At 42.3% G+C, this 24662-nt stretch overlaps 1 protein-coding gene across 4 annotated transcripts in view; it reads left to right on the top strand.

Moving 5' to 3' along the window:
* Nucleotides 1-24660, top strand: part of LOC139380509 (neuronal membrane glycoprotein M6-b-like) — a 53173-nt gene extending 28513 nt beyond the window's left edge. For 2 of the 4 annotated variants that reach the window (XM_071123220.1, XM_071123219.1), the window contains exons 2-7: nucleotides 15189-15375; nucleotides 17903-18059; nucleotides 18462-18630; nucleotides 19180-19253; nucleotides 19664-19729; nucleotides 21996-24660. In XM_071123220.1, coding sequence (XP_070979321.1) covers nucleotides 15189-15375; nucleotides 17903-18059; nucleotides 18462-18630; nucleotides 19180-19253; nucleotides 19664-19729; nucleotides 21996-22145 — 803 coding nt within the window. In that variant the 3' untranslated portion in view covers nucleotides 22146-24660. Of the gene's footprint in view, nucleotides 1-15188; nucleotides 15376-17902; nucleotides 18060-18461; nucleotides 18631-19179; nucleotides 19254-19663; nucleotides 19730-20354; nucleotides 21591-21995 lie in introns of those variants that run through there. The other 2 variants (XM_071123222.1, XM_071123221.1) reach the window with 1 other exon arrangement.
* Nucleotides 24661-24662: the final 2 nt, after the last annotated feature.

Here is a 24662-nt window from a genome sequence, read left to right as displayed (position 1 = left end):
GGTGAGGAGGAGGCTCCATGGACGAATCACACTGTAGCTTTGTGTCCCCTTTACGTGTTTAGCTAGAGGGCTGTGGTGTGTGCGCTCATATAGAACACAAGTTCATTTAAGAGGAGAGAAATGGGAGGACGTCCAACATGCTGTGTTTCTGTTTTTATTTTGTCCTTTGTTTTCTCGGTTGGCAGCTTCTACCTTGCTACTGTAGTAGGAAAAACAACCCAACACATGTCAAATGGCATAACAGTCTGGACTGTAAAATCACATCTCTATAGTATTAATAGGGAGCCAGGAAGCTACAAAGCATTTCATATATACTGAACAAAAATATAAATGCAACATGCAACAATTTCAAATATTTTACTGAGTTACAGTTCACATAAGGAAATCAGGCAATTTAAATAAATTCATTAGGCCCTAATCTATGGATTTCACATGACTGGGAATACAGATATGCATCTGTTGGTCACAGATACCTTTTAAAAAAAAAGGTAGGTGTGTGGATCAGAAAACCAGTCAGTATCTGGCGTGACCACGATTTGCCTCATGCAGCGCGACACCGTCTCATTTAGAGTTGATCAGCCTGTTGATTACGGGCTGTGGTATGTTGTCCAACTCCTCTTCAATGGCTGTGCAAAGTTGCTGGATATTAGTGGGAACTGGAACACTCTGTCGTACATGTCGATCAAGAGGATCCCAAACATGCTCAATTGGGGACATGTCTGGGGGGTATGCGGGGCCTTGGAATAACTGGGACATTTTCAGCTTCCGGGAATTGTTTACAGATCCTTGCGACATAGGGCCGTGCATTGCTGAAACATGAGGTGAGGCACTACAACGGGCCTGAGGATCTCGTCACGGTATCTTTTTGCATTCAAATTGCCATTGATAAAATGCAATTGTGTTTGTTGTCCATAGCTTATGCCTGCCCATACCATAACCCCACCACCACCATGGGGCACTCTGTTCATAATGTTGACATCAGCAAACCGCTCACCCACACAACACCATACACATGGTCTGCGGTTGTGAGGCCAGTTTGATGTACTGCCAAATTCTCTAAAATAACATTGGATGCGGCTTATGGTAGAGAAATTCACATTTAATTTTCTGGCAACAGTTCTGGTGGACATTCATGCAGTCAGCAAATTGCACACTCCCTTAAAACTGCACATTTAGGGTGGCCTTTTATTGTCCCTATCACAAGGTGCACCTGTGTAATGATCATGCTGTTTAATCAGCTTCTTGATATGCCACATCTGTGAGGTGGATGGATTATCTTGGGAAGCACAAATTTGTTCACAAAATTTCAGAGAAATAAGCTTTTTGTGCTTGTAGAACATTTCTGGGATCTTTTATTTAAGCTCATAAAACATGGAACCAACACTTTACATGTTGCATTCATATTTTTGTTCAGTGTACAATGGAAGTGTTTTTTCTCATGCAATAGCTACTGTACCTGTCTGCAGTTATAGCATCCCCATACTATAATGAGAACAGCTGTTATGATCTGCATTGCTCAGCCTAAAGATTAGAGATTTTTCTGATGGGCTTTATTCGGACAGCCTCGGTTCCACGGTTCCCACAGAGGGTCCCAGGCAGCTGTTGGGGATTGAGAGGGTCTGAGTGGGGGCTGTGTGGTGGTGTTGACAGGCTGTGGTGGGTCACGTGACAGCTGGTGTCGATGGGATGGACGAGCATGAGGAAGCAGCCCCAGCTGTGGATGTGGATGGGAGTGGAGTCCATGGAGGGGTCTGGAGCTAGAAACATGGGGATGAGCTACAGCAGCAGGGTTGGAGGTCAACCCCCTCCCCCACCTTCCATATTACTTTCTCTCTCTTTCGCTCTCTCTTTTACACACAAACGCACATAGTGTCTCTCTCCTTCTATTTCTCTCTCTATCTCTAATCCTAGTTTATTTTTCTCTTTTTCTCATCTTCTCTCTCTCTCTCTCTCTCGCTCTCTCTCTGGACAGTCTGCTCACTCCGTATCTCTCCTAATGAGCCATCTGACACAGGGGATGATTCCTGTTTGTCTTGTCAGATGCCCAGATCAACAGGATGCTTCTGGAGTGTGAAGTGGGCTGCCACCCATCTCCTTCACCGCGCTTTGTGGCCGGCGCAGTGCATGCTGGGCGAACAGGATGGAGCTCTGTGGTTGGCCTGCCCTGTGCTCCAGTCCAAACTAAGAGGCTGGAAGAGCAGGGCCCTGGACCAGAGCTGCTCTGAATGAGCCTTCTCCATTGAGACTGCAGCTTGACGAATAGTTTGGGGCTACACACACTGGCTCTTTGTGTCAGGGCTCCTTTGACTGCCGTCCATACGGCAGTCTCTCTCTCTGTCTCTCTGGCTCAATCTCTCTTTGTGTTCCTGACTCAGTCTCTATAGCATGACCAGAGTAATCAGAGACTCAACAGTTTGGCATGGTGTGTGTGACTGCAGATGGTCACAGTTGTTCTGTTCTCACTTTTCACGTCCCTCCTGGTCTCTCTATTTGTCTGTCTCTCAGAATACTTCTCTCCGTCTCTGTCTCTCGCTCTCTCGTCGACTTAACCTCAGCCTCTGTCCCTCTTTCTGCCTCCCTCTCTCTCCCTTGCCCGTGCTGTCTTTCTCTCTCTCCCTTCGCTCTCTCTCTCTCTCTCTCTCTCTCTCTCTGTTTCTGCCTCTTTCTCACTCTCTTTCTCATCTTCTCTCACTCTTGCTTAATCTTTCTGTCTCTGTCGCTCCCTCCCTCACCCCCTCTGTGTCTTTTCAATCAGGGAGGGAGGGGATGAGTGGAGGGAGAGTTTATGGGAGTGGTTTAACTGGGATATCAATCAGGCTTTATGAGCATGTGAAAGTCATCAAAGAGAAGAGGGCCAATTAGATTTTCCTTTGGAACAGTTTTCTATTCGGAATATGCCAGGGGGCTCCATCTTGTGTGTGATTACGTATGTGTGTTCACCCAGAGAGAGAGAGCGAGTCAACAAATCCCCTTCTCTCTCCCTGAGGAAGACTTTACTACAGAAATGAAGGCCTGTAATATCCTGTCATATTTGGTGTACCATAAAGGCCTGGATTTATAGAGAAGAGGTTTTTAGAGAAGAGGTTTAGAGAGAAGAGGTTTATAGAGAAGAGGTTTATAGAGAAGAGGTTTAGAGAGAAGAGGTTTAGAGAGAAGAGGTGTATAGAGAAGAGGTTTAGAGAGAAGAGGTTTATAGAGAAGAGGTTTATAGAGAAGAGGTTTATAGAGAAGATGTTTATATAGGAGATGTTTATAGAGAAGAGGTTTATAGAGAAGAAGTTTATAGAGAATCCTCTGATCTGACTTGTGTCTCAGGTTTAGCCAGCATGAAGGGTTTGTGTGTTGTTTCTGATCTAGTCCCTGGTGCCAGGCCACTACCTGTCGATGGCCAACATGTTCTTACACTGTACATCACTCCTCTCACAACCGCATGCCCATTTACTCTCATTCCTGTACAGAAGCTCTCTGGTGACCACATTGTTTTCAATATCATCTTTGATAAAGTTGTAATTTGCAGGTGGTGAATGGGAGAGCAAATAAGCCTAAGGGTTCCGTTCAATCCGTATCGCAGAAATTCTGTGTCACAGCGCAATTGAAATTTAAAGGCAATGTTCCCACGGTAGTGGAGACTTAACTTCCGCTAAACGCTGCCAATGTCAGCTCAATAGGAAATGACCCTATACATTTTACTGCGCTTTCTGTAACGCTCCAGTAATACAGATTGAATAGAGCCCAGATTGAATAGAGCCCTAGACTGCGATGGCAAAAACAGGGACTGAATATTGTCTAGTTGCCCTGGAGACTTCAGTTATTGTTCTGACGCTACAGTGTTTCTCACAGTCGGATATTTGGACAAGAATAGCTACAGGGCTAACACTGCTCTCGTCCTATAGTGTGCTATCTACACTGACACGTAAAGACTACCACACTATGTATGTTTGTGAGAGAGACTGTGCTTTACTGCCCATCACGGTGCTAAACGACTTACCCATAGGGGACCTCCTATCTCACATCCATAATCAGTGCCGGATATTATTACTCCTCTGCACTGAATGAGTCTCTGCAGAGACGAGAAGAGACAAGAAGAGATTAATACCACATAATGCAAACATGATGCATGATGGTCAATCCAGACAGCCCTCTCTATGGTCCTTTGTGAAGGACCCATTGAGGATCTGCGTAGGTGATAGATTATGTTTTTTCAATTTCCTCCGACTCATGCACCAAAGAATAAGTCCTTTATAGTGGTTCTATGTAAATAGAGTGGTATTATTGTGGTGGTTAAACGCTAAACCATGTCAGTGGGCCTGTCTTGGTGCCAGTGTTGTTTCAGGGTTAGGGTTAGACGTAACACACAATCCAGCCAACAGCATGGCGAATGTTACTCCAGCTGAGAAAACACCACCTCCGATTTATAGAGTAATTAAACACAACACCTTAGGAGAGGCACAAAGCTTCTCCATGGAGAGAAAAGGAGTGTTGTGTGTGTGAGGAGTGGTGTTTAACAGCACTCCAAGGTGTAATAGCACCACAGTCAGTGTTGAGGGGACAGAGAGGTCAGATGACAGCATACTGTAGTACGGTAGAGTACAGTACAATACCTTTCCAGTTGAACTATTGTGTTCTGGGAATTGAAAGCAGGCCAGGTCAGGCCATTGTTGTTAAAGGACCTCTTATCAAATGGATGGTAAATTGATTGGATTTGTGGCCTTTAATCACCGATGCCCCCCCCCCCCGCCCCGCCCCGCCACACTTTCTCTCTCCCTGTCTCGCTCTCTCAATTAAATTCAATTTCAATTCAAGGGGCTTTATTGGCAAGGGAAACATATGTTTACATTTTTCCTATTTTGTTTCCATACAACCTGGAATTAAAATTGATTTTTTGGGGGTTTGTATCATTTGATTTACACAACATGCCTACCACTTTGAAGATGCAAAATATGTTTGATTGTGAAATTATTAAACAAGAAATAAGACAAAAAAAATGAAAACTTGAGCGTGCATAACTATTCACCCCCCAAAGTCAATACTTTGTCAAGACACCTTTTGCAGTAATTACAGCTGCAAGTCTCTTGGGGTATGTCTCTATAAGCTTGGCACATCTAGCCACTGGGATTTTTGCCCATTCTTCAAGGCAAAACTGCTCCTGCTCCTTCAAGTTGGATGGGTTCCGCTGGTGTACAGTAATATTTAAGTCATACCACAGATTCTCAATTGGATTGAGGTCTAGGCTTTGACTAGGCCATTCCAAGACATTTAAATGTTTCCCCTTAAACCACTCAAGTGTTGCTTTAGCAGTATGCTTAGGGTCATTGTCCTGCTGGAAGGTGAACCTCCGCCTCAGTCTCAAATCTCTGGAAGACAAACAGGTTTCCCTCAAGAATGTCCCTGTGTTTAGCGCCATCCATCATTCCTTCAATTCTGACCAGTTTCTCAGCCCCTGCTGATGAAAAACATCCCCACAGCATGATGCTGCCACCACCATGCTTCACTGTGGGGATGGTGTTCTCGTGGTCGTGAGAGGTGTTGGGTTTGCGCCAAACATAGCGTTTTCCTTGAAGGCCAAAAAGATTCATTTTTGTCTCATCTGACCAGAGTACCTTCTTCCCTATGTTTGGGGAGTCTCCCACATGCCTTTTGGTGAACACCAAACGTGTTTGCTTATTTTTATCTTTCAGCAATGGCTTTTTTTCTGGCCACTCTTCCGTAAAGCCCAGCTCTGTGGAGTGTACGGCTTAAAGTGGTCCTATGGACAGATACTCCAATTTCTGGTGTAGAGCTTTGCAGGGTTATCTTTGGTCTCCTTGTTGCCTCTCTGATTAATGCCCTCCTTGCCTGGTCCATGAGTTTTGGTGGGTGGTCCTCTCTTGGCAGGTTTGTTGTGGTGCCATGTTCTTTCCATTTTTTAATACTGGATTTAATGGTGCTATGTGGGATGTTGAAAGTTTCAGATATTTGTTTATAACACAACCCTGATCTGTACTTCTCCACAACTTTGTCCCTGACCTGTTTGGAGAGCTCCTTGGTCTTCAGGGTGCCGCTTGCTTGGTGGTGCCCCTTGCATAGTGATGTTGCAAAATCTGGGGCCTTTCAGAACAGGTGTATATATACTGAGATCATGTGACAGATCATGTGACACTTAGATTGCACACAGGTGGACTTTATTTAACTAATTATGTGACTTCTGAAGGTAATTGGTTGCACCAGAGCTTATTTAGGGACTTCATAGCAAAAGGGGTGAAGACATATACACGACCACTTTTCAGTTGTTGTTTTTTTGTTGCATTTTTTAAAATATATATATTTTTTCATTTCACTTCACCAATTTGGACTATTTTGTGTATATCCATTACATGAAATCCAAAAAGAAATCCATTTAAATTACAGGATGTAATGGAACAAAATAGGAAAAACGCCAAGGGGGATGAATGCTTTTGGAAGGCACTGTAATAAACAAAAGTGAAATAAACAATAAAAAATTAACAGTAAATATTAAACTCACAAAAGTTCCAGAATAATAAAAACATTTCAAATAATGTGAAAATAGTTCATGTACAAAAGGGAAAATAAATAAACAAATATAGGTTGTATTTACAATTGTTATTTCTTCACTAGTTGCCCTTTTCTTGTGGCAACAGGTCTCAAATCATGCTGCTCTCTCTCTCTCTCTCTCTCTCTCTCTCTCTATGGACCTAGTTAGATGTTGATATTGCAGCTTGACCTTCTCTCTCACAGTACAGGACAGGCAACAGGGGATGTAGGCCACTGGGGCAAAGCTGATAGACAGAGTGCCTGACTGCTAATTGGCAGCTTAGGGGCAAAGGTGAATGGATGCTATAGGTTTCCCTTGGTTCAGTCATGTGTTAAAAATTGTGATGGATTGGTGACAAATGTTTCCCTTCATGGTTCGATGTAATAATATCAGGGCATGAGATGTACAGTATACAGTGCCTTGCGAAAGTATTCGGCCCCCTTGAACTTTGCGACCTTTTGCCACATTTCAGGCTTCAAACATAAAGATATAAAACTGTATTTTTTTGTGAAGAATCAACAACAAGTGGGACACAATCATGAAGTGGAACAACATTTATTGGATATTTCAAACTCTTTTAACAAATCAAAAACTGAAAAATTGGGCGTGCAAAATTATTCAGCCCCCTTAAGTTAATACTTTGTAGCGCCACCTTTTGCTGCGATTACAGCTGTAAGTCGCTTGGGGTATGTCTCTATCAGTTTTGCACATCGAGAGACTGAATTTTTTTCCCATTTCTCCTTGCAAAACAGCTCGAGCTCAGTGAGGTTGGATGGAGAGCATTTGTGAACAGCAGTTTTCAGTTCTTTCCACAGATTCTCGATTGGATTCAGGTCTGGACTTTGACTTGACCATTCTAACACCTGGATATGTTTATTTTTGAACCATTCCATTGTAAATGTTGCTTTATGTTTTGGATCATTGTCTTGTTGGAAGACAAATCTCCGTCCCAGTCTCAGGTCTTTTCAAATCAAATCAAATCAAATCAAATTTTATTTGTCACATACACATGGTTAGCAGATGTTAATGCGAGTGTAGCGAAATGCTTGTGCTTCTAGTTCCGACAATGCAGTAATAACAAGTAATCTAACTAACAATTCCAAAACTACTGTCTTGTACACAGTGTAAGGGGATAAAGAATATGTACATAAGGATATATGAATGAGTGATGGTACAGAGCAGCATAGGCAAGATACAGTAGATGGTATCGAGTACAGTATGTACAAATGAGATGAGTATGTAAACAAAGTGGCATAGTTTAAAGTGGCTAGTGATACATGTATTACATAAGGATACAGTCGATGATATAGAGTACAGTATATACGTATGCATATGAGATGAATAATGTAGGGTAAGTAACATTATATAAGGTAGCATTGTTTAAAGTGGCTAGTGATATATTTACATCATTTCCCATCAATTCCCATTATTAAAGTGGCTGGAGTTGAGTCAGTGTCAGTGTGTTGGCAGCAGCCACTCAGTGTTAGTGGTGGCTGTTTAACAGTCTGATGGCCTTGAGATAGAAGCTGTTTTTCAGTCTCTCGGTCCCAGCTTTGATGCACCTGTACTGACCTCGCCTTCTGGATGATAGCGGGGTGAACAGGCAGTGGCTCGGGTGGTTGATGTCCTTGATGATCTTTATGGCCTTCCTGTGACATCGGGTGGTGTAGGTGTCCTGGAGGCTGCAGACTCCATTAGGTTTTCTTCCAGAATGGTCCTGTATTTGGCTCCATCCATCTTCCCATCAATTTTAACCATCTTCCCTGTCCCTGCTGAAGAAAAGCAGGCCCAAACCATGATGATGCTGCCACCACCATGTTTGACTGTGGGGATGGTGTGTTCAGGGTGATGGGCTGTGTTGCTTTTACGCCAAACATAACGTTTTGCATTGTTGCCAAAAAGTTCAATTTTGGTTTCATCTGACCAGAGCACCTTCTTCCACATGTTTGGTGTGTCTCCCAGGTGGCTTGTGGCAAACTTTAAACAACACTTTTTATGGATATCTTTAAGAAATGGCTTTCTTCTTGCCACTCTTCCAAAAGGCCAGATTTGTGCAATATACGACTGATTGTTGTCCTATGGACAGAGTCTCCCACCTCAGCTGTAGATCTCTGCAGTTCATCCAGAGTGATCATGGGCCTCTTGGCTGCATCTCTGATCAGTCTTCTCCTTGTATGAGCTGAACGTTTAGAGGGACGGCCAGGTCTTGGTAGATTTGCAGTGGTCTGATACTCCTTCCATTTCAATATTATCGCTTGCACAGTGCTCCTTGGGATGTTTAAAGCTTGGGAAATATTTTTGTATCCAAATCCGGCTTTAAACTTCTTCACAACAGTATCTCGGACCTGCCTGGTGTGTTCCTTGTTCTTCATGATGCGCTCTGCGCTTTTAACGGACCTCTGAGACTATCACAGTGCAGGTGCATTTATACGGAGACTTGATTACACACAGGTGGATTGTATTTATCATCATTAGTCATTTAGGTCAACATTGGATCATTCAGAGATCCTCACTGAACTTCTGGAGAGAGTTTGCTGCACTGAAAGTAAAGGGGCTGAATAATTTTGCACGCCCAATTTTTCCGTTTTTGATTTGTTAAAAAACTTTTAAATATCCAATAAATGTCGTTCCACTTCATGATTGTGTCCCACTTGTTGTTGATTCTTCACAAAAAAATACAGTTTTATATCTTAATGTTTGAAGCCTGAAATGTGGCAAAAGGTCGCAAAGTTCAAGGGGGCCGAATACTTTCGCAAGGCATTGTATGTAAAGTGGAATATGATATCATGAGTGAGTAGGAGCATGTGGCAAATACATTTTGATTTGATTTGATGTGCTCTCTGGTGTTAGCCATTCTGGTGTAAGCCTAATGAGTGATATGATATGGACAGAGGCTCGTCTTTACAGCAAACAGACACTTATTAAAGCCATCATGTCCGCATTTCAACCAAGACGTGCCACTATTGATTGAGCTCCAGTGATTTCATAATGGGTTAGTTGGAACGTTGCTATTGCTTCTGTCACTCAACTGTCTATTTGACACAATAATGATTTTGTTATGCAGCTCAGTCTTTGTCACGCTCCCCATCAGCAGTGATATTTGTCACTTTAGGAGGGGGATTGGATTCACTGGTTGATTGTGTTAATTGGTTGGTTGGTTGGTTGGTTGGTTGGTTGGTTTTCATGACACATGACCTCCATGACTTGGAGTGAAAGCCAACTTATTTCCCCCAAGATCAGACATAGGCCTACCTGACAGCAATGGATGATAGATGACCAACACTGTGGCTGAGCTCTATATCCTGCTGGTCCTGCCTGCCATGTGTGTCTATGTGGGAAATGTGCTCCGCCTCGCCTCGAGCACGCTCACTGGGTTGTGTTTAATGCACTGCCATGGCAACTGTTATTCACCAACCCCTGGGACAAAAATGTTTTTATCCCTCTGTGTGACACAAAAGGCTACGGGATGAACTTTCTGTTAACACACAACTATTGAGTGGCTCTGTTCTGGCTTTATTAATATATCTGTCTCATTTCCTTTGTCGCCAGAGAAAGAGGACAAACACAAACACACTTTCAGGATTCCCACCTCATGGAAGGGGTTTGGATTTCGATCGGCATATTCTGCCTCGTCTCTCGTATCTCAGACTTCTGCATTGGAGTCGTCTCTAGAACATGCAACAATGGGCTTTTTATGTTCTGCTGAAACATGGCTGGGCATTTATTGATTGCCATGTCCACTGACAGTAAGTCAGCCTCCGTTCAGGCCATATCCAATGGAGGAAACAGTTGTCTGTAACACAATTTTCCACACTTGAACAAATCAATGTGAATCTATGAATCGAATCTATGAATCTATATAGAGTTTTATGGAACACACATTAGTAAGGCCTTCACATATGCAGCTCACTCTCCAACCAGGACCAGGCCATGCTATAAATCTACAGCCTGCTGTTTGAAATACAACATCCTTCGAGACAAACATGTGGATTTTATTGGCAACACATTGTGGTCTGTTTACATACTGTCTGTCTAAGAGGCACTGCGTCTGTACCAAATAGGCTACAGTGCCTGAGGAAAGTATTCAGAAACCATCACTTTTTCCACATCTTGTTTTGTTACAGCCTTATTCCAAAATGGATATATAAAAAAAGAAAACTTAGCAATTTACACACAATACCCCATAATGGCAAAGTGCAAACAGGTTTTTAGACATTTTAGCAAATGTATTAACAATAAAAACATAAATACCTTATTTATATAAGTATTCAGACCCTTTGCTATGAGACTCGAAATTGAGCTCAGGTGCATCCTGTTTCCATTGATTACCCTTGAGGTCAAGTCAAGTGATTGGGCATGATTTGGAAAGGCACACAGCTGTCTATATAAGGTCCTACAGTTGACAGTGCATGTCATAGCAAGAACCAAGCCATGAGGTCAAAGGAATTGTCCGTAGAGCTCCGAGACAGGATTGTGTTGAGGCACAAATCTGGGGAAGGGTACCAAAAAATGTCTGCAGCATTGAAGGTCCCCAAGAACACAGTGGCCTCCATCATTCTTAAATTGAAAAAGTTTGGAACCACCAAGACTCTTCCTAGAGCTGTCCGCCCGGCCAAACTGAGCAATTGGGGGAGAAGGGTCTTGGTCAAGGAGGTGACCAGGAACCCGATGGTCACTCTGACAGAGCTCTAGAGTTCCTCTATTGATGGTTTGGTTTTAACTCTGACATGCACTGTCAAATATCTCTGCAGCACTCCACCAATCAGGCCTTTATGGTAGTGGCCAGACGGAAGCCACTCCTCAGTTAAAGGCACATGACAGTCCGCTTGGAGTTTGCCAAAAGGCAGCTAAAGACTCCCAGACCATGAGAAATAAGATTCTCTGTTCTGATGAAACCAAGATTGAACTCTTTGTCAGGAATGCTAAGCTTCACGTCTGGAGGAAACTTGGCAGGGCTGGTAAAACCCAGGGCTGGTAAAACCCTGGATCATTGTTATTCTAACTTCCGCGACGCATATAAGGCCCTCCCCCGCCCTCCTTTCGGAAAAGCTGACCACGACTCCATTTTGTTGCTTCCAGCCTATAGACAGAAACTAAAACAGGAAGCTCCTGCTCTCAGGTCTGTTCAACGCTGGTCCGACCAATCTGATTCCACACTTCAAGATTGCTTCGATCACGTGGATTGGGATATGTTCCGCATTGCGTCAAACAACAGCATTGACGAATACGCTGATTCGGTGAGCGAGTTCATTAGCATGTGCATTGGCGATGTCGTACCCACAGCAACTATTAAAACATTCCCCAACCAGAAACCGTGGATTGATGACAGCATTCACGTGAAACTGAAAGTGCGAAACACTGCTTTTAACCAGGGCAAGGTGACCGGAAACATGACCAAATACAAACAGTGTAGCTATTCCCTCTGCGAGGCAATCAAACAAGCTAAGCGTCAGTATAGAGACAAAGTAGAGTCGCAATTCAACAGCTCAGACACAAGAGGTATGTGGCAGGGACTACAGTCAATCACGGATTACAAAAAGATAACCAGCCCCATCGTGGACCAGGATGCCTTGCTCCCAGACAGACGAAACAACTTCTTTGCTCGCTTTGAGGACAATACAGTGCCACTGACATGGCCCGCTACCAAAACCTGTGGACTCTCCTTCACTGAAGCTGACGTGAGTAAAACATTTAAACGTGTTAACCCTCGCAAGGCTGCAGGCCCAGGCGGCATCCCCAGCCGCGTCCTCAGAGCATGCGCAGACCAGCTGGCTGGTGTGTTTACGGACATATTCAATCAATCCTTATCCCCGTCTGCTGTTCCCATATTCTTCAAGAGGGTCACCTTTGTTCCTGTTCCCAAGAAAGCTAAGGTAACTGAGCTAAACGACTACCGCCCCGTAGCACTCACTTCCGTCATCATGAAGTGCTTTGAGAGACTAGTCAAGGACCGTATCACCTCCACCCTACCTGACACCCTAGACCCACTCCAATTTGCTTACCGCCCCAATAGGTCCACAGACGACGCAATCGCAACCCCACTGCACACTGCCCTAACATATCTGGACAAGAGGAATACCTATGTGAGAATGCTGTTCATCAACTACAGCTCAGCGTTTAACAACATAGTACCCTCCAAACTCGTCATCAAGCTCGAGACCCTGGGTAGGTAACAACATCTCCACCCCGCTGATCCTCAACACTGGGGCCCCACAAGGGTGCGTTCTGAGCCCTTTCCTGTACTCCCTGTTCACCCACGACTGCGTGGCCATGCACGCCTCCAACTCAATCATCAAGTTTGCAGACGACACTCCAGTGGTAGGCTTGATTACCAACAACGACGAGACGGCCTACAGGGAGGAAGTGAGGGCCCTCGGAGTGTGGTGTCAGGAAAATAACCTCACACTCAACGTCAACAAAACAAAGGAGATGATCGTGGACTTCAGGAAACAGCAGAGGGAGCACCCCCCTATTCACATCGACGGGACAGTAGTGGAAAGGGTAGAAAGTTTTAAGTTCCTTGGCGTACACATCACGCACACAACTGAATTGGTCCAGGGTGATGCGGTCTGCCCCATAACCGGGGGCAAACTACCTGCCCTCCAGGACACCTTCACCACCCGATGTCACAGGAAGGCCATAAAGATCATCAAGGACAACAACCACCCGAGCCACTGCCTGTTCACCCCGCTATCATCCAGAAGGCGAGGTCAGTACAGGTGCATCAAAGCAGGGACCGAGAGACTGAAAAACAGCTTCTATCTCAAGGCCATCAGACTGTTAAACAGCCACCACTAACATTGAGTGGCTGCTGCCACACATGTAAAAGTTTTATCTCTAGCCATTTTAAACAATGCCACTTAATATAATGTTTACATACCCTACATTACTCATCTCATATGTATATACTGTACTAGATACCATCTACTGCATCTTGCCTATGCCGTTCTGTACCATCACTCATTCATATATCCTTATGTACATATTCTTTATCCCTTTATACTTGTGTGTATAAGGTAGCTGTTGTCAAATTGTTAGGTTAGATTACTTGTTGGTTATTACTGCATTGTCGGAACTAGAAGCACAAGCATTTCGCTACACTCGCATTAACATCTGCTAACCATGTGTATGTGACAAATACAATTTGATTTGATTTGGTACCATCCCTATGGTTAAGCATGGTGGTGGCAGTATCATGCTGTGGGGATGTTTTTCAGCGGCAGGACCTGGGAGACTAGTCAGGATCGAGGGACAGATGAACTGAGCAAAGTACAGAGAGATCCTTGATGAAAACCTGCTCCAGAGCACTCAGGACTTCAGACTGGGACAAAGGTTCACCTTCCAACAGGACAACGACCCTAAGCACACAGCCAAGACAATGCAGGAGTGGCTTTGGGGATAAGTCCCTGAATGTTCTTGAGTGGCCCAGCGAGATCCCGGACTTGAACCTGGTCGAACATCTCTGGAGAGACCTGAAAATAGCTGTGCTGCGATGCTCCGCATCCAACCTGACAAAGCTTGAGAGGATCTGCAGAGAAGAATAGGAGAAACTGGCCAAATGTAGGTGTGCCAAGCTTGTAGCATCATACCCAAGAAGACTTGATCCTGTAATCGCTGCCAAAGGTGCTTCAGCAAAGTACGGAGCAAATGTGCTCCGTTTTTTATTTGTGATAAATACGCAAAAAATACTAAAAACATGTTTTTGCTTTTTCATTATGGGGTAGATTGATGAGGGGAAAAAAGGATTTATTGCATTTTAAAATAAGGCTGTAACGTAACAAAATGTGGGAAAAGTCATGGTGTTTGAATACTTTCCAAAGGCACTGTGTACCATAATGTAGTAGAGGAGATGGATTCTACTGTACAACTCATCCGGTCACTTAATTCTGCCATTATGAATTGCCATTGATTTCCATTAGGGTTTGGCTGGCTTCCACAGCCCAGTAGTGACCTGTCTGCCTCCCATTAGTGCACTTTAATTCTAGCGATGAATAGTCAGGACAGGCTGCTCTCGCTGGCTGCACAGGCAGACACAGCTAGATGACCCTACTAAGTGGCAACGATAACGTTCAGTCTCATTCTAGCATGATAATCAATGTATGATCAACCGTCACTCATCATAAATCGTCATCAAAATTCCACTCCATTCTCCACTCTATGTCTGATGAGGAGTGTGTTTTGGCAGTGTGTGTTGATTGTTTTGTAGTGTATTGGTAGATGAGGATTCCGTGGTGATGAGTCCTTTGGAGGAGGTTGAGAAAGTCAGTACATGTTCTTATTGAGTTCCGATGAATAATGAATAATTAAATGACCTCTACTGTGCTGTCGTTGGTTATGCAACAGCTCATTTGAATGTTTCAGTGAGTTGAACTTGAAACGTCTCCCTAAGCTCATTACTGCAAAGATGGCTATGTATATGATTTAAATTCGTTGTGCACCAATACTTTAGCTCTTCTGTGTATTATAGAGTGAAACACAACCTCCTTATATGGACGTGTCACTGTTACACTGCAGCCTACAGCAAAAAGTTCACCAAAGAATTTAAAGAGAATGTCAGAAAGAAAACAACTTGACTTGAACTAGTCTGTGATGAATGATGATTTCAATAAATGACTGATCTCACACTCTGTTTCTCTCAATCTGTGTCTCCATGTAGGTTGCTTTGAGTGCTGCATCAAGTGTTTAGGTGGGGTGCCGTATGCGTCACTGGTGGCTACGATCCTGTGTTTCTCTGGCGTGGCCCTGTTCTGTGGCTGTGGCCATGTGGCCCTCACCGGCACCATCAGCATCCTAGAGAACCACTTCTCCAAGATCACCTCTGACCACGCCATGCTGACCGACGTGTGAGTATCCGCACCTCTTTATACTGACCCCATGAGTATGGTTAGGATTTGTAGACCATAACCTGACCATGAAACACGATCTAGAAGTAGGGTCTGGCTAACCATAAGTATCCTACTGTATGGTCAGAGTAGGGCAGCAATTAGATACTATTGGATCCCACCTCATCCCGAAACCTATACATCCTGATACTATCTGCAGTAGCACAGTGACTATATGTCTACAGAGATATCTTGAAACACATTTTTTTCCACAAAAGTTTTGACACACCTACTCATTCAAGGGTTTTTCTTTATTTTTACTATTTCCTACATTGTAGAGTAATAGTGAAGACATCAACACTATGAAACAACACGTATGGAATCATGTAGTAACCAAAAAAAGTGTTATATTCGAGATCCTTCAAAGTAGCCACCCTCTGCCTTTTTTTATTTGCCTAGGCAAGTCAGTTAAGAACAAATTCTTATTTTCAATGACAGCCTAGGAACAGTGGGTTAACTGCCTTGTTCAGGGGTAGAACGACAGTGTTTCACATTGTCAGCTCGGTGATTCGATCTTGCCACCTTTCGTTTACTAGTCCAACACTCTAACCACTAGGCTACCCTTTGCCTTGATGACAGCTTTGCACACTCTTGGTATTCCCTCAACCAGCTTCATGAGGTAGTCACCTGGAACACTTTTCAATTAACAGGTGTGCCTTGTTAAAAGTTCATTTGTGGAATTTCTTTCCTTCTTAATGCATTTGAGTCAATCAGTTGTGTTGTGACAAGGTAGGGGTGGTATACAGAAGATAGCCCTATTTGGTAAAAGACCAAGTCCTTATTATGGCAAGGACAGCTCAAATAAGCAAAGCGAAACGACAGTCCATCATTACTTTAAGACGTGAAGGTCAGTCAATATAGAATATTTCAAGAACTTTGAAAGTTTCTTTAAGTGCAGTTGTGAAAACCATCAAGCTCTATGATGAAACTGGCTCTCATGAGGACCGGCACAGGAAAGGAAGACTAAGAGTTACCTCTGCTGCAGAGGATAAGTTAAATTCTTCCCAGAGTTCAAGTAAACAGGCACATCTCAACATCAGCTGTTCAGAGGAGACTGCGTGAATCAGGCCTTCATGGTCAAATTGCTGCAAAGAAACCACTACTGAAGGACACCAATAAGAAGAATAAGATCCAAGAAATATGAGCAATGGACATTAGACCGGTGGAAATTTGTCCTTTGGTCTGATGAGTCCAAATTTTAGATTTTTGGTTCCAACAGCCATGTCTTTGTGAGACGCAGAGTAGGTGAATGGATGATCTCCGCATGTGTGGTTCCCACCGTGAATTATGGAGGAGGATGTGTGATGGTGTGGGGGTGCTTTGCTGCTGACACTGCCAGTGATTTATTTATAATTCAAGGCACACTTAACCAGCATGGCTACCACAGCATTCTGCAGCGATACTCCATCCCATCTGGTGTGCGCTTAGTGGGACTATCATTTGTTTTTCAACAGGACAATGACCCAAAACACACCTCCAGGCTGTGTAAGGGCTATTTTACCAAGAAGGAGAGTGATGGAGTGCTGCATCAGATGACCTGGCCTCCACAATCACTCGACCTAAACCAATTGAGATGGTTTGGGATGACTTGGACCGCAGAGTGAAGGAAAAGCAGCCAACAAGTGCTCAGCATATGTGGGAACTCCTTCAAGACTGTTTTGAAAAACATTCCAGGTGAAGCTGGTTGAGAGAATGCCAAGAGTGTGTAAAGCTGTCATCAAAGCAAAGGCTGGCTACTTTGAAGAATCTACAAATCTAAAATATATTTTGATTTGTTTGATGTCTTCACTATTATTCTATAATGTAGAAAATCTAAAAAATAAAGACAAACTCTTGAATGAGTAGGTGTGTCCAAACTTTTGACTTCTATATCAACCCCTTTTATCTAAATAAGCTGAGCCTCCTAGTGTAAGCATAGATAAACCCAATCCATAAATTACAAGTACTTTTATATAGATATGTTCTTTCTTCAATGAGCTCATCACCGGCGACTATTTTTAGCTGATTATATCCCCTGTCTGAACCTCATCCTGGAGACAAAGCCTAATATGGAGCTCTTCTTATCTGGATCCATTAGTCTAAGGAGAAAAACAGAGGAGCGAGAGGACAGGACAGAGCATGTGTTTTGTGTTGAGGTTGAAAGGGGAGTCTCTGAGTGCACTGTTTCATTGAAGATGTCTAGCAGGCCGATCGGTCTTTTAGCAGATTATTTCCCCAGGCATGTATCACCTGTCATCTGTCCAGGCTGTGTTAAGGGTTTGGGACTGCTTCTCCTTTTTGGGGGGGGTAACTGAGTCAGTCATCCTCACTCGAAGACATCGGTTTACAGTTCATCAGCCAAAGTTGTTAATGATTTCAAGATTTTCACAGAATGAATGGTATAGGTTGCAGTTTTCCAACCCAAGACTAATGTAAACTAATTCAGCTCTGTGTCTTTGATCACGCACGGGACACTTAGGTGGTTTATGTGTGATTTGATCCCATACAGAATACAGCTGATGCAGTACGTCATCTATGGCATCGCCTCCTTCTTCTTCCTCTATGGGATCATCCTGCTGGCCGAGGGCTTCTATACCACCAGCGCTGTCAAGGAGCTGCACAGCGAGTTCAAGACCACCATTTGCGGGCGCTGTATTAGTGGGATGGTACGTCACTATCAACACCACTGGACTGTGGTTTCCATGCGCTGAACTTACACAAAACACAAATAACCAACTCACTGCAGTCTTAACTGGCTATCAAACCCTTTTGTCAACAAGATTGATTTAAAAAAAAAAAAGTATTTCCACCAAACCACATGATGTTTTAATCCTGGGTAGGTGCGATCAATCAAACAAGTTGATGAAAACCATAATGAGAAAATATTTTTGCAATTGGACACATAAACAGTCCCTCCCTTAAAGACCTACTTGTCAAATAGGTTGCGAAAATTTTTATGATTCCCTTCTGCCTAATGCTAAGAGGATGGTGTGTGTGTGTGTGTGTGTGTGTGTGTGTGTGTGTGTGTGTGTGTGTGTGTGTGTGTGTGTGTGTGTCTGTCCTCTCAGTTTGTGTTCCTGACCTACATCCTGGGTATTGCCTGGCTGGGAGTGTTTGGTTTCTCCGCCGTGCCCGTCTTCCTCTTCTACAACATGTGGTCCACCTGTGCCGCCATGAGGTCACCAGTCGCCAACTTCACCAATGTGGACTCTATCTGCGTGGACGTCCGTCAGTACGGTAAGAGAATGCCTCAGTCACAGTCAGGGTAATCTTCATTAGGCACCATGTGAAAGAAAACAGACTGAAATTAAGGAGGGACTACCTAAACTTGTCCAATAAGAAACGTGTATTTTTTTATTTTAAACGTTTTGTTACGGTGTGCTTTACTGAATATGACCCTTATTTCACCATAGTGGCTGAGAGCCAAGATGGTAGTGGGATAAATAACTAATAGGATAACAAAGCACGTGTGGCATCTTTTCTACAGCTCGATTGCCTCCCTGTCTCCTCTCAGGCAGAGTTTTATGGCAGCGATAAGACATCATAATGTTCAGCGTGTCACGTTTTGCAGCTTTAATACACTCAACTCAATTATGACATTTTAATGGTGATTCGAAGTTGCAACCATTCTGTAAATTGTAATGTGATATGTGACTGTGGGCCATTAACAATTTAACTCTGATTCATTTACTGCATGACTATCTGAATTATAGGAACATGTTTTATGAAGACGTGATGTGAAGAATTTGCTCAGTGTAAATATTAACCTTTAACGACTGTCTGCAGGTATCATCCCATGGAACGCTACACCAGGCAAGGCTTGTGGGTCCACACTAGGAGACATCTGTGATACTAGTGAGGTAAGGCTTCTTCTCCTCTAATTCGGAGTCATTCATTCACAGGTGACATACTGTCCATTATTTGGTGTCATTACTTTGAGATGCATGCGCTCACAACTATACTAAGTGTTTGGGGGCCACAGAGGCGCAACAAATTGTATTCACAATGAGAAAAACGAAACAAAAAAACACCCCTTCCTTTCTTGAACACACTCGCACTTGTCTTTTTTTAACTTGCTGACGGGTACTTTATTGAGGACAAATGTACTTACTGTGACTGTGATATGGGGTTGTCTCACCTAGCTATTTTACGATAAATGCACTAACTGTAAATCGTTCTGGATAAGAGCTTCTGCTAAATTACTCAAATGTAAATGTAAGTTACCGTACTGTGGTACTGTGTTCATTCACATAAATCTTGTCTTTTTCAGTTCTACCTGTCCTACCACCTGTACATTGTAGCATGCGCTGGAGCCGGGGCCACCGTCATTGCTCTGGTAAGCTCACCTCTCTCTCTCTCATCCTCCCACTCAGTCTATCCTTGCACGGTTTGTATCTGACTGTAGATCATGAATCCAGTGCTCCTCTCCTCATTTCCCATATGGTTTATGTAACCTCTGTAAAGCAGATTACACATAGGCTTTCCCACATCTCCAATCCCATTCGCTGTAAACCATCTCCGTAGATGCCCCTGGCCCCGGTCTTATTATAGGTAAAAGGACACAGGGTGGAGACTTACCGTGGCAATGTTTCTACAGTATCAAGGAGAATCTCTGTAAGGATATAAACATTTGTAGACGAAATCAGAGTGCTTTGAACTAAGGGCACCCCATTTCCAAAGAGTCCCATGTTGGGTGTTTTGAAAACAATGAGAATGACAGTCGAGGAAAATTCTCTGTCTAGGCCATGGAGACCATTTTGTTCTCTGATTGCTTCCAAAAGACAGTTTCATACGTTTCTACTTAACTCACATTTGAAAGTGATAAACAATAATATTTTACTAAAACTTATTTTTTACACGTAAAAAATGTGAACGTAGAAAGATCAGTTGTTGCCAATATGGCAGCCATGCACGTTCCTGGAGTGTTCTCTTACCGCCTGTATTCTGTTCTCTTCCACCAGCTGATCTACATGATGGCTACCACTTATAACTTTGCCGTTTTGAAGTTTAAGAGTCGAGAAGACTGCTGCACTAAGTTTTAACTGGTGTTCAGAGACACAGCACAGCACAGTCTATGACACTACACTGAGTAGAGACAGCAGCCACTTACTACATGAACTAAAAACCAACAGAACATAGACAAAAACATCTTCCCCATTAGTATTCACCTTAAGCGTAAATAGCTGAGTGTATGCATCCTTTAGCGTTTGATATCCAGGGATAGGCCTGTCGGAAGGTTCAACGGTACCTGAGGAGAGTTGTCTTCAGAATGGGGTGGTGTATAGTTAGCAGGGTTATGCTTTTCTCCAAGTCATGTTAAGATATTATTAGGACATTAAATCAGTAATAACTCCCTTAATTGAATAGCACTCAGGCTTTTTGTAGAGTAGGCTTGGAGGAGGAAGACAAAACACAATTAATCTGAGGACAATACGGTATTTAGTTCTCAGGCTTCAGTCAGTGCTATGACTATCGCTCTTACATTCGGGGTGAAAAAAAAATCTTTGTTTTTTACTAATGGTCAATTTGTCCGAGGACCACCCAGCCTTGGCATTAGTGCCCTTTCCCCATTCATGTTTTCGGTTTGATCATGTGTACTTTTGTATGTTCTTGGTGCAAGCCACAAAGTGTTACACAGAGAATTGTCAGTATTACAAGCTTCTGTCACAAACTAGCTCCTAAATCGTATCACGATATAGACACTCTTCATCTGTAAGATGACATAGACAAGATGAACAGTGTTGTACAGTAGTACTTCAAAAATAACTGCGCATATAACTAGTATTTTGAAGAGTAAGGGCAGTACCAGGGGTATATTTTTTGCTCAAGGTATATAGCCTCAGTTTATGGCTTCATACATTTTATAAAGGAGGTTTTCCTATTTTAGAGGAGTAAATGTGATTTTTTTAATGCAATCTGATGCCTTCCTAGCTTCAGCTGATAGTTTCATGTTTTGTTTAATTATTTTTTCTTTGACGAATCCAGAAACGGCCAATCAGTTGTTTAAAGAGCCGCTGTTGTTTTTTTTAACACTGAGCCTGCATGCTTACTTGTAGTTTTTTTGTATTACTTAATCTGTTTATGATTACTTATATTCCATATTTCATAAATATTTAATTATTTCCTAAGATTTTTGAAGACTGTAGTTATTATTTTTCTCTTTCTATACAAAATAAACAATCTTTGTGTACAAAATATACCTATTGGTCTATATTATTGTCAAATGAAAGACAGACACTAACTAAGAACAGTACCAGAACACAGGTTGATAAGGTTGACTCCATCTCACGTCTCAATCTAATTTCCCACTAACCTCTGACCTTCACTAACCACCATCCTCATCAAGCTTGCACGCAAAACCTCAAAACCCCCACTCCCCTTCCTCTCCCCTTTAAAATGTCTCTTCTGTAGTATGGTTTGTTCATAGTGTAATAGTAATGTTAGTTGTGTTGATAATAATGATATAACAGTACTGTGCAGGTTTGTCTGTTGTCAGCTTAACGTTGTGTTATATGTGTGTGTGTGACGTAGCTCTGACTCCTGTAGCCTGCTTTGCATCTTGACATGCTCACCGGCCATCCACCCTCACCCTTCTCTTCCAGATCCACTTCCTCATGATTCTCTCAGCAAACTGGGCCTACCTAAAGGACGCCAGTCACTTGCATGCCTATCAAGACATCAAAATGAAGGAAGAGCAGGAGCTGCACGACATCACGTCTCGCTCAAAGGAATGTCTCAATTCCTACACATAAGGATTACGCCCTCGTCCACCTCTAAGACCACACACACACACACACACACACACACACACACACACACACAGCTCCTGTAACCTGCCAGCTGCCCTCACGCAGCGCAGTAATACAGCTCCTAACAAACTAAAGCATCAATGTCGCTTTCTGCAACTAACCAAGATGTGTCGGAAACCTCTGTTTTGTGTTTTGTATGTGAATATATTTTTGTTTTTATTTTTCTAAATTGTCGAATAAGAAAAATATGCAGTTTTGAAAAATTATTTTGATCTGTTCTTTTTTTGCTTTCTTCCTAATCGGTCTTCGCTGGTGAAGCTTGAAACATTGCACTATTCTAACACAAGAACGTAAAGAAATAGTGAAACTTGTTTTTAGAGTCTTCTGTTATGATTCTGGCCTGACTGTTGGCCATTTATGAATAAGGGAGAGCAGGAAGTTTGTGTCAGCGAGAAGAGAATCCATTTTTTAAAAAAAAATCAAATATGCGGTTTTGATAACACTTCATAGCACAACATGAAACGCCTTACAACATCAGTTCTATTCAAGTAGTGCAACGTGTTGTTTTTAATTGCACACAAGTTTGGTCCTCCTGGCTTTGAATGGAGAGAATATAAGGAAGAAAAATATGAAGGCACAACAACATTCCATTGTAGAACAGAACATGCATTGGTTGGCTTCATTGACAATTTATGTTACCCCTCTGCCCATTAAAACTATGTTAGGTTTAGATTAATTTTCTCTTGATAGTAGTTTTCCTATTTTAGGGCTGACATTTAGTTTAATGCTAATTCTAGTTACATTCATACATGCATACATAAATAATGATGCAAAATACTAATTCCCTCAGGTGTACAATAGTGGGCCTACGTAGTTACTTTAACTACATACACATGTATTTTACTTAACCACGTGCCCATGTGACTGTAAGCGAAACCGTAGTGGTTTCAGATTTGAGTTTTTGTCCTTTTTGAAGGGAGGAATCCCTTACACTAAAATACATGCAAAGGTTGTTTTTTCTCTTAGACTTTAATTTGTATTTTTAAACTCTGGCAAGTGAATGGTGCCAATAACAATTCTACTGTTAGACTGACCAAAATATCTCATCTTAATACATCACCAAAGTGTGATACCATGGGTAATAATTAGTATCATTTTTTTTTTAAAAAGCAGCAATTTAAAATGTCATGGTTAATGTCTTTGTGAGATGAAAAATAAATGTCAAATTTGACAATAGAGCGTGAGGATGGTATACTACCCTGTTGGACAGAGGGGGCTTGTATATTCAAAGTATTGTTGGGATGAATAAATGCTTCCTATTGTATAGTGTATGATCTCCCACAGTTCATTCCAAATTCCCAGGTGACTTGAAATTCCCCTTTGTGACTGTTAAATGTTCATCCCTATAACTACAAGATACAGGATGCTTCCATTATACTTGGTTGAGAAAAAAATCTGTCTGTACCGAAACATTTGATATAATGTGATGTGCTTTGTTACCATGGCAGACCTTACAATTTAGACAGTACAAGTGAAATGTGTGAATGTTATCCCTTCTACATCCAGGCTAACTCAGTCTTAGGATGTGGATCTACAAACAAAATCTGTGCTTGTATGTGTACAATGTAAAGATGTTACAAGTCAGGAATCTTTTGGTGATGTTTCAATCTTGTTTTTTTTTATTGAATATATAACCACTTAAAAAAGAACAACAAAAAAAAAGTTTCAAAACCTCTTGAATTGCATTTCAGCATTGTTTTTGACATGCAATTGTGAAAATACTGACAATTACTGATGTAATCTTTTTCTTTTAGGTAGAGAAGACACAGGGAAATTGATGTTAATTCATTATTGCATGAAGGAGAAAACTGTTTCTGCAGTGATACAGGTGATGTGTAGTCATATGTACTGACAACTATCGTAGGCAGTGTTTGCCTGTTTCCTTTTCTTTTTTCTATCAGAGAACCAATTAATCCATTGTATGTCCATTGTATGTCATCGTAGTCCTAGGTGTTTCCAAGTATGCGAATCCTCTATAGTATTTTGTAACCTAATAGTGTACCCCATTTTTTTTCTATGAGTGTCAAGGGCCTCCGTGTGAATTTATTTCAGATGATACTTAATGCATCACAGTATTATGAATATTAATCATCACCATATAATTGAAAATGGCAATCTGACCATGAATACGGTTCAGCCAAAGTTTAAGCCACTGTAAGTCTTGATTGACAACATCTTGTTTTGTGAACAAAGTGGTCTCAGAAATATTGTAGAACAGACGCTAAAGCGGCCTGCAGGAAGATGGCTGATGTGAAGTGAATGACTTTGATCATGCAGTCTCATTATACATCATTTCCTGTGTATAAAGTACCAACAAATTATAGAAATGGCTACTGATCAATCACCAGGAGGACACCAATCCAACATCCTGTCTGACTGGGATCCCCTCTGACATCTCTCTCTCAACAAGCCTGTTAACTGTTTTTATGAAAATAAAGAAATACAAAAATGAACTCCACT

Source organism: Oncorhynchus clarkii, chromosome 22 (assembly GCF_045791955.1).
Source record: "Oncorhynchus clarkii lewisi isolate Uvic-CL-2024 chromosome 22, UVic_Ocla_1.0, whole genome shotgun sequence".
In the NCBI taxonomy this organism is placed as follows: Eukaryota; Metazoa; Chordata; class Actinopteri; order Salmoniformes; family Salmonidae; genus Oncorhynchus; species Oncorhynchus clarkii.
Note: the sequence above shows the minus strand (reverse complement) of the source record. Positions and strands in the feature narration are given on the sequence as shown.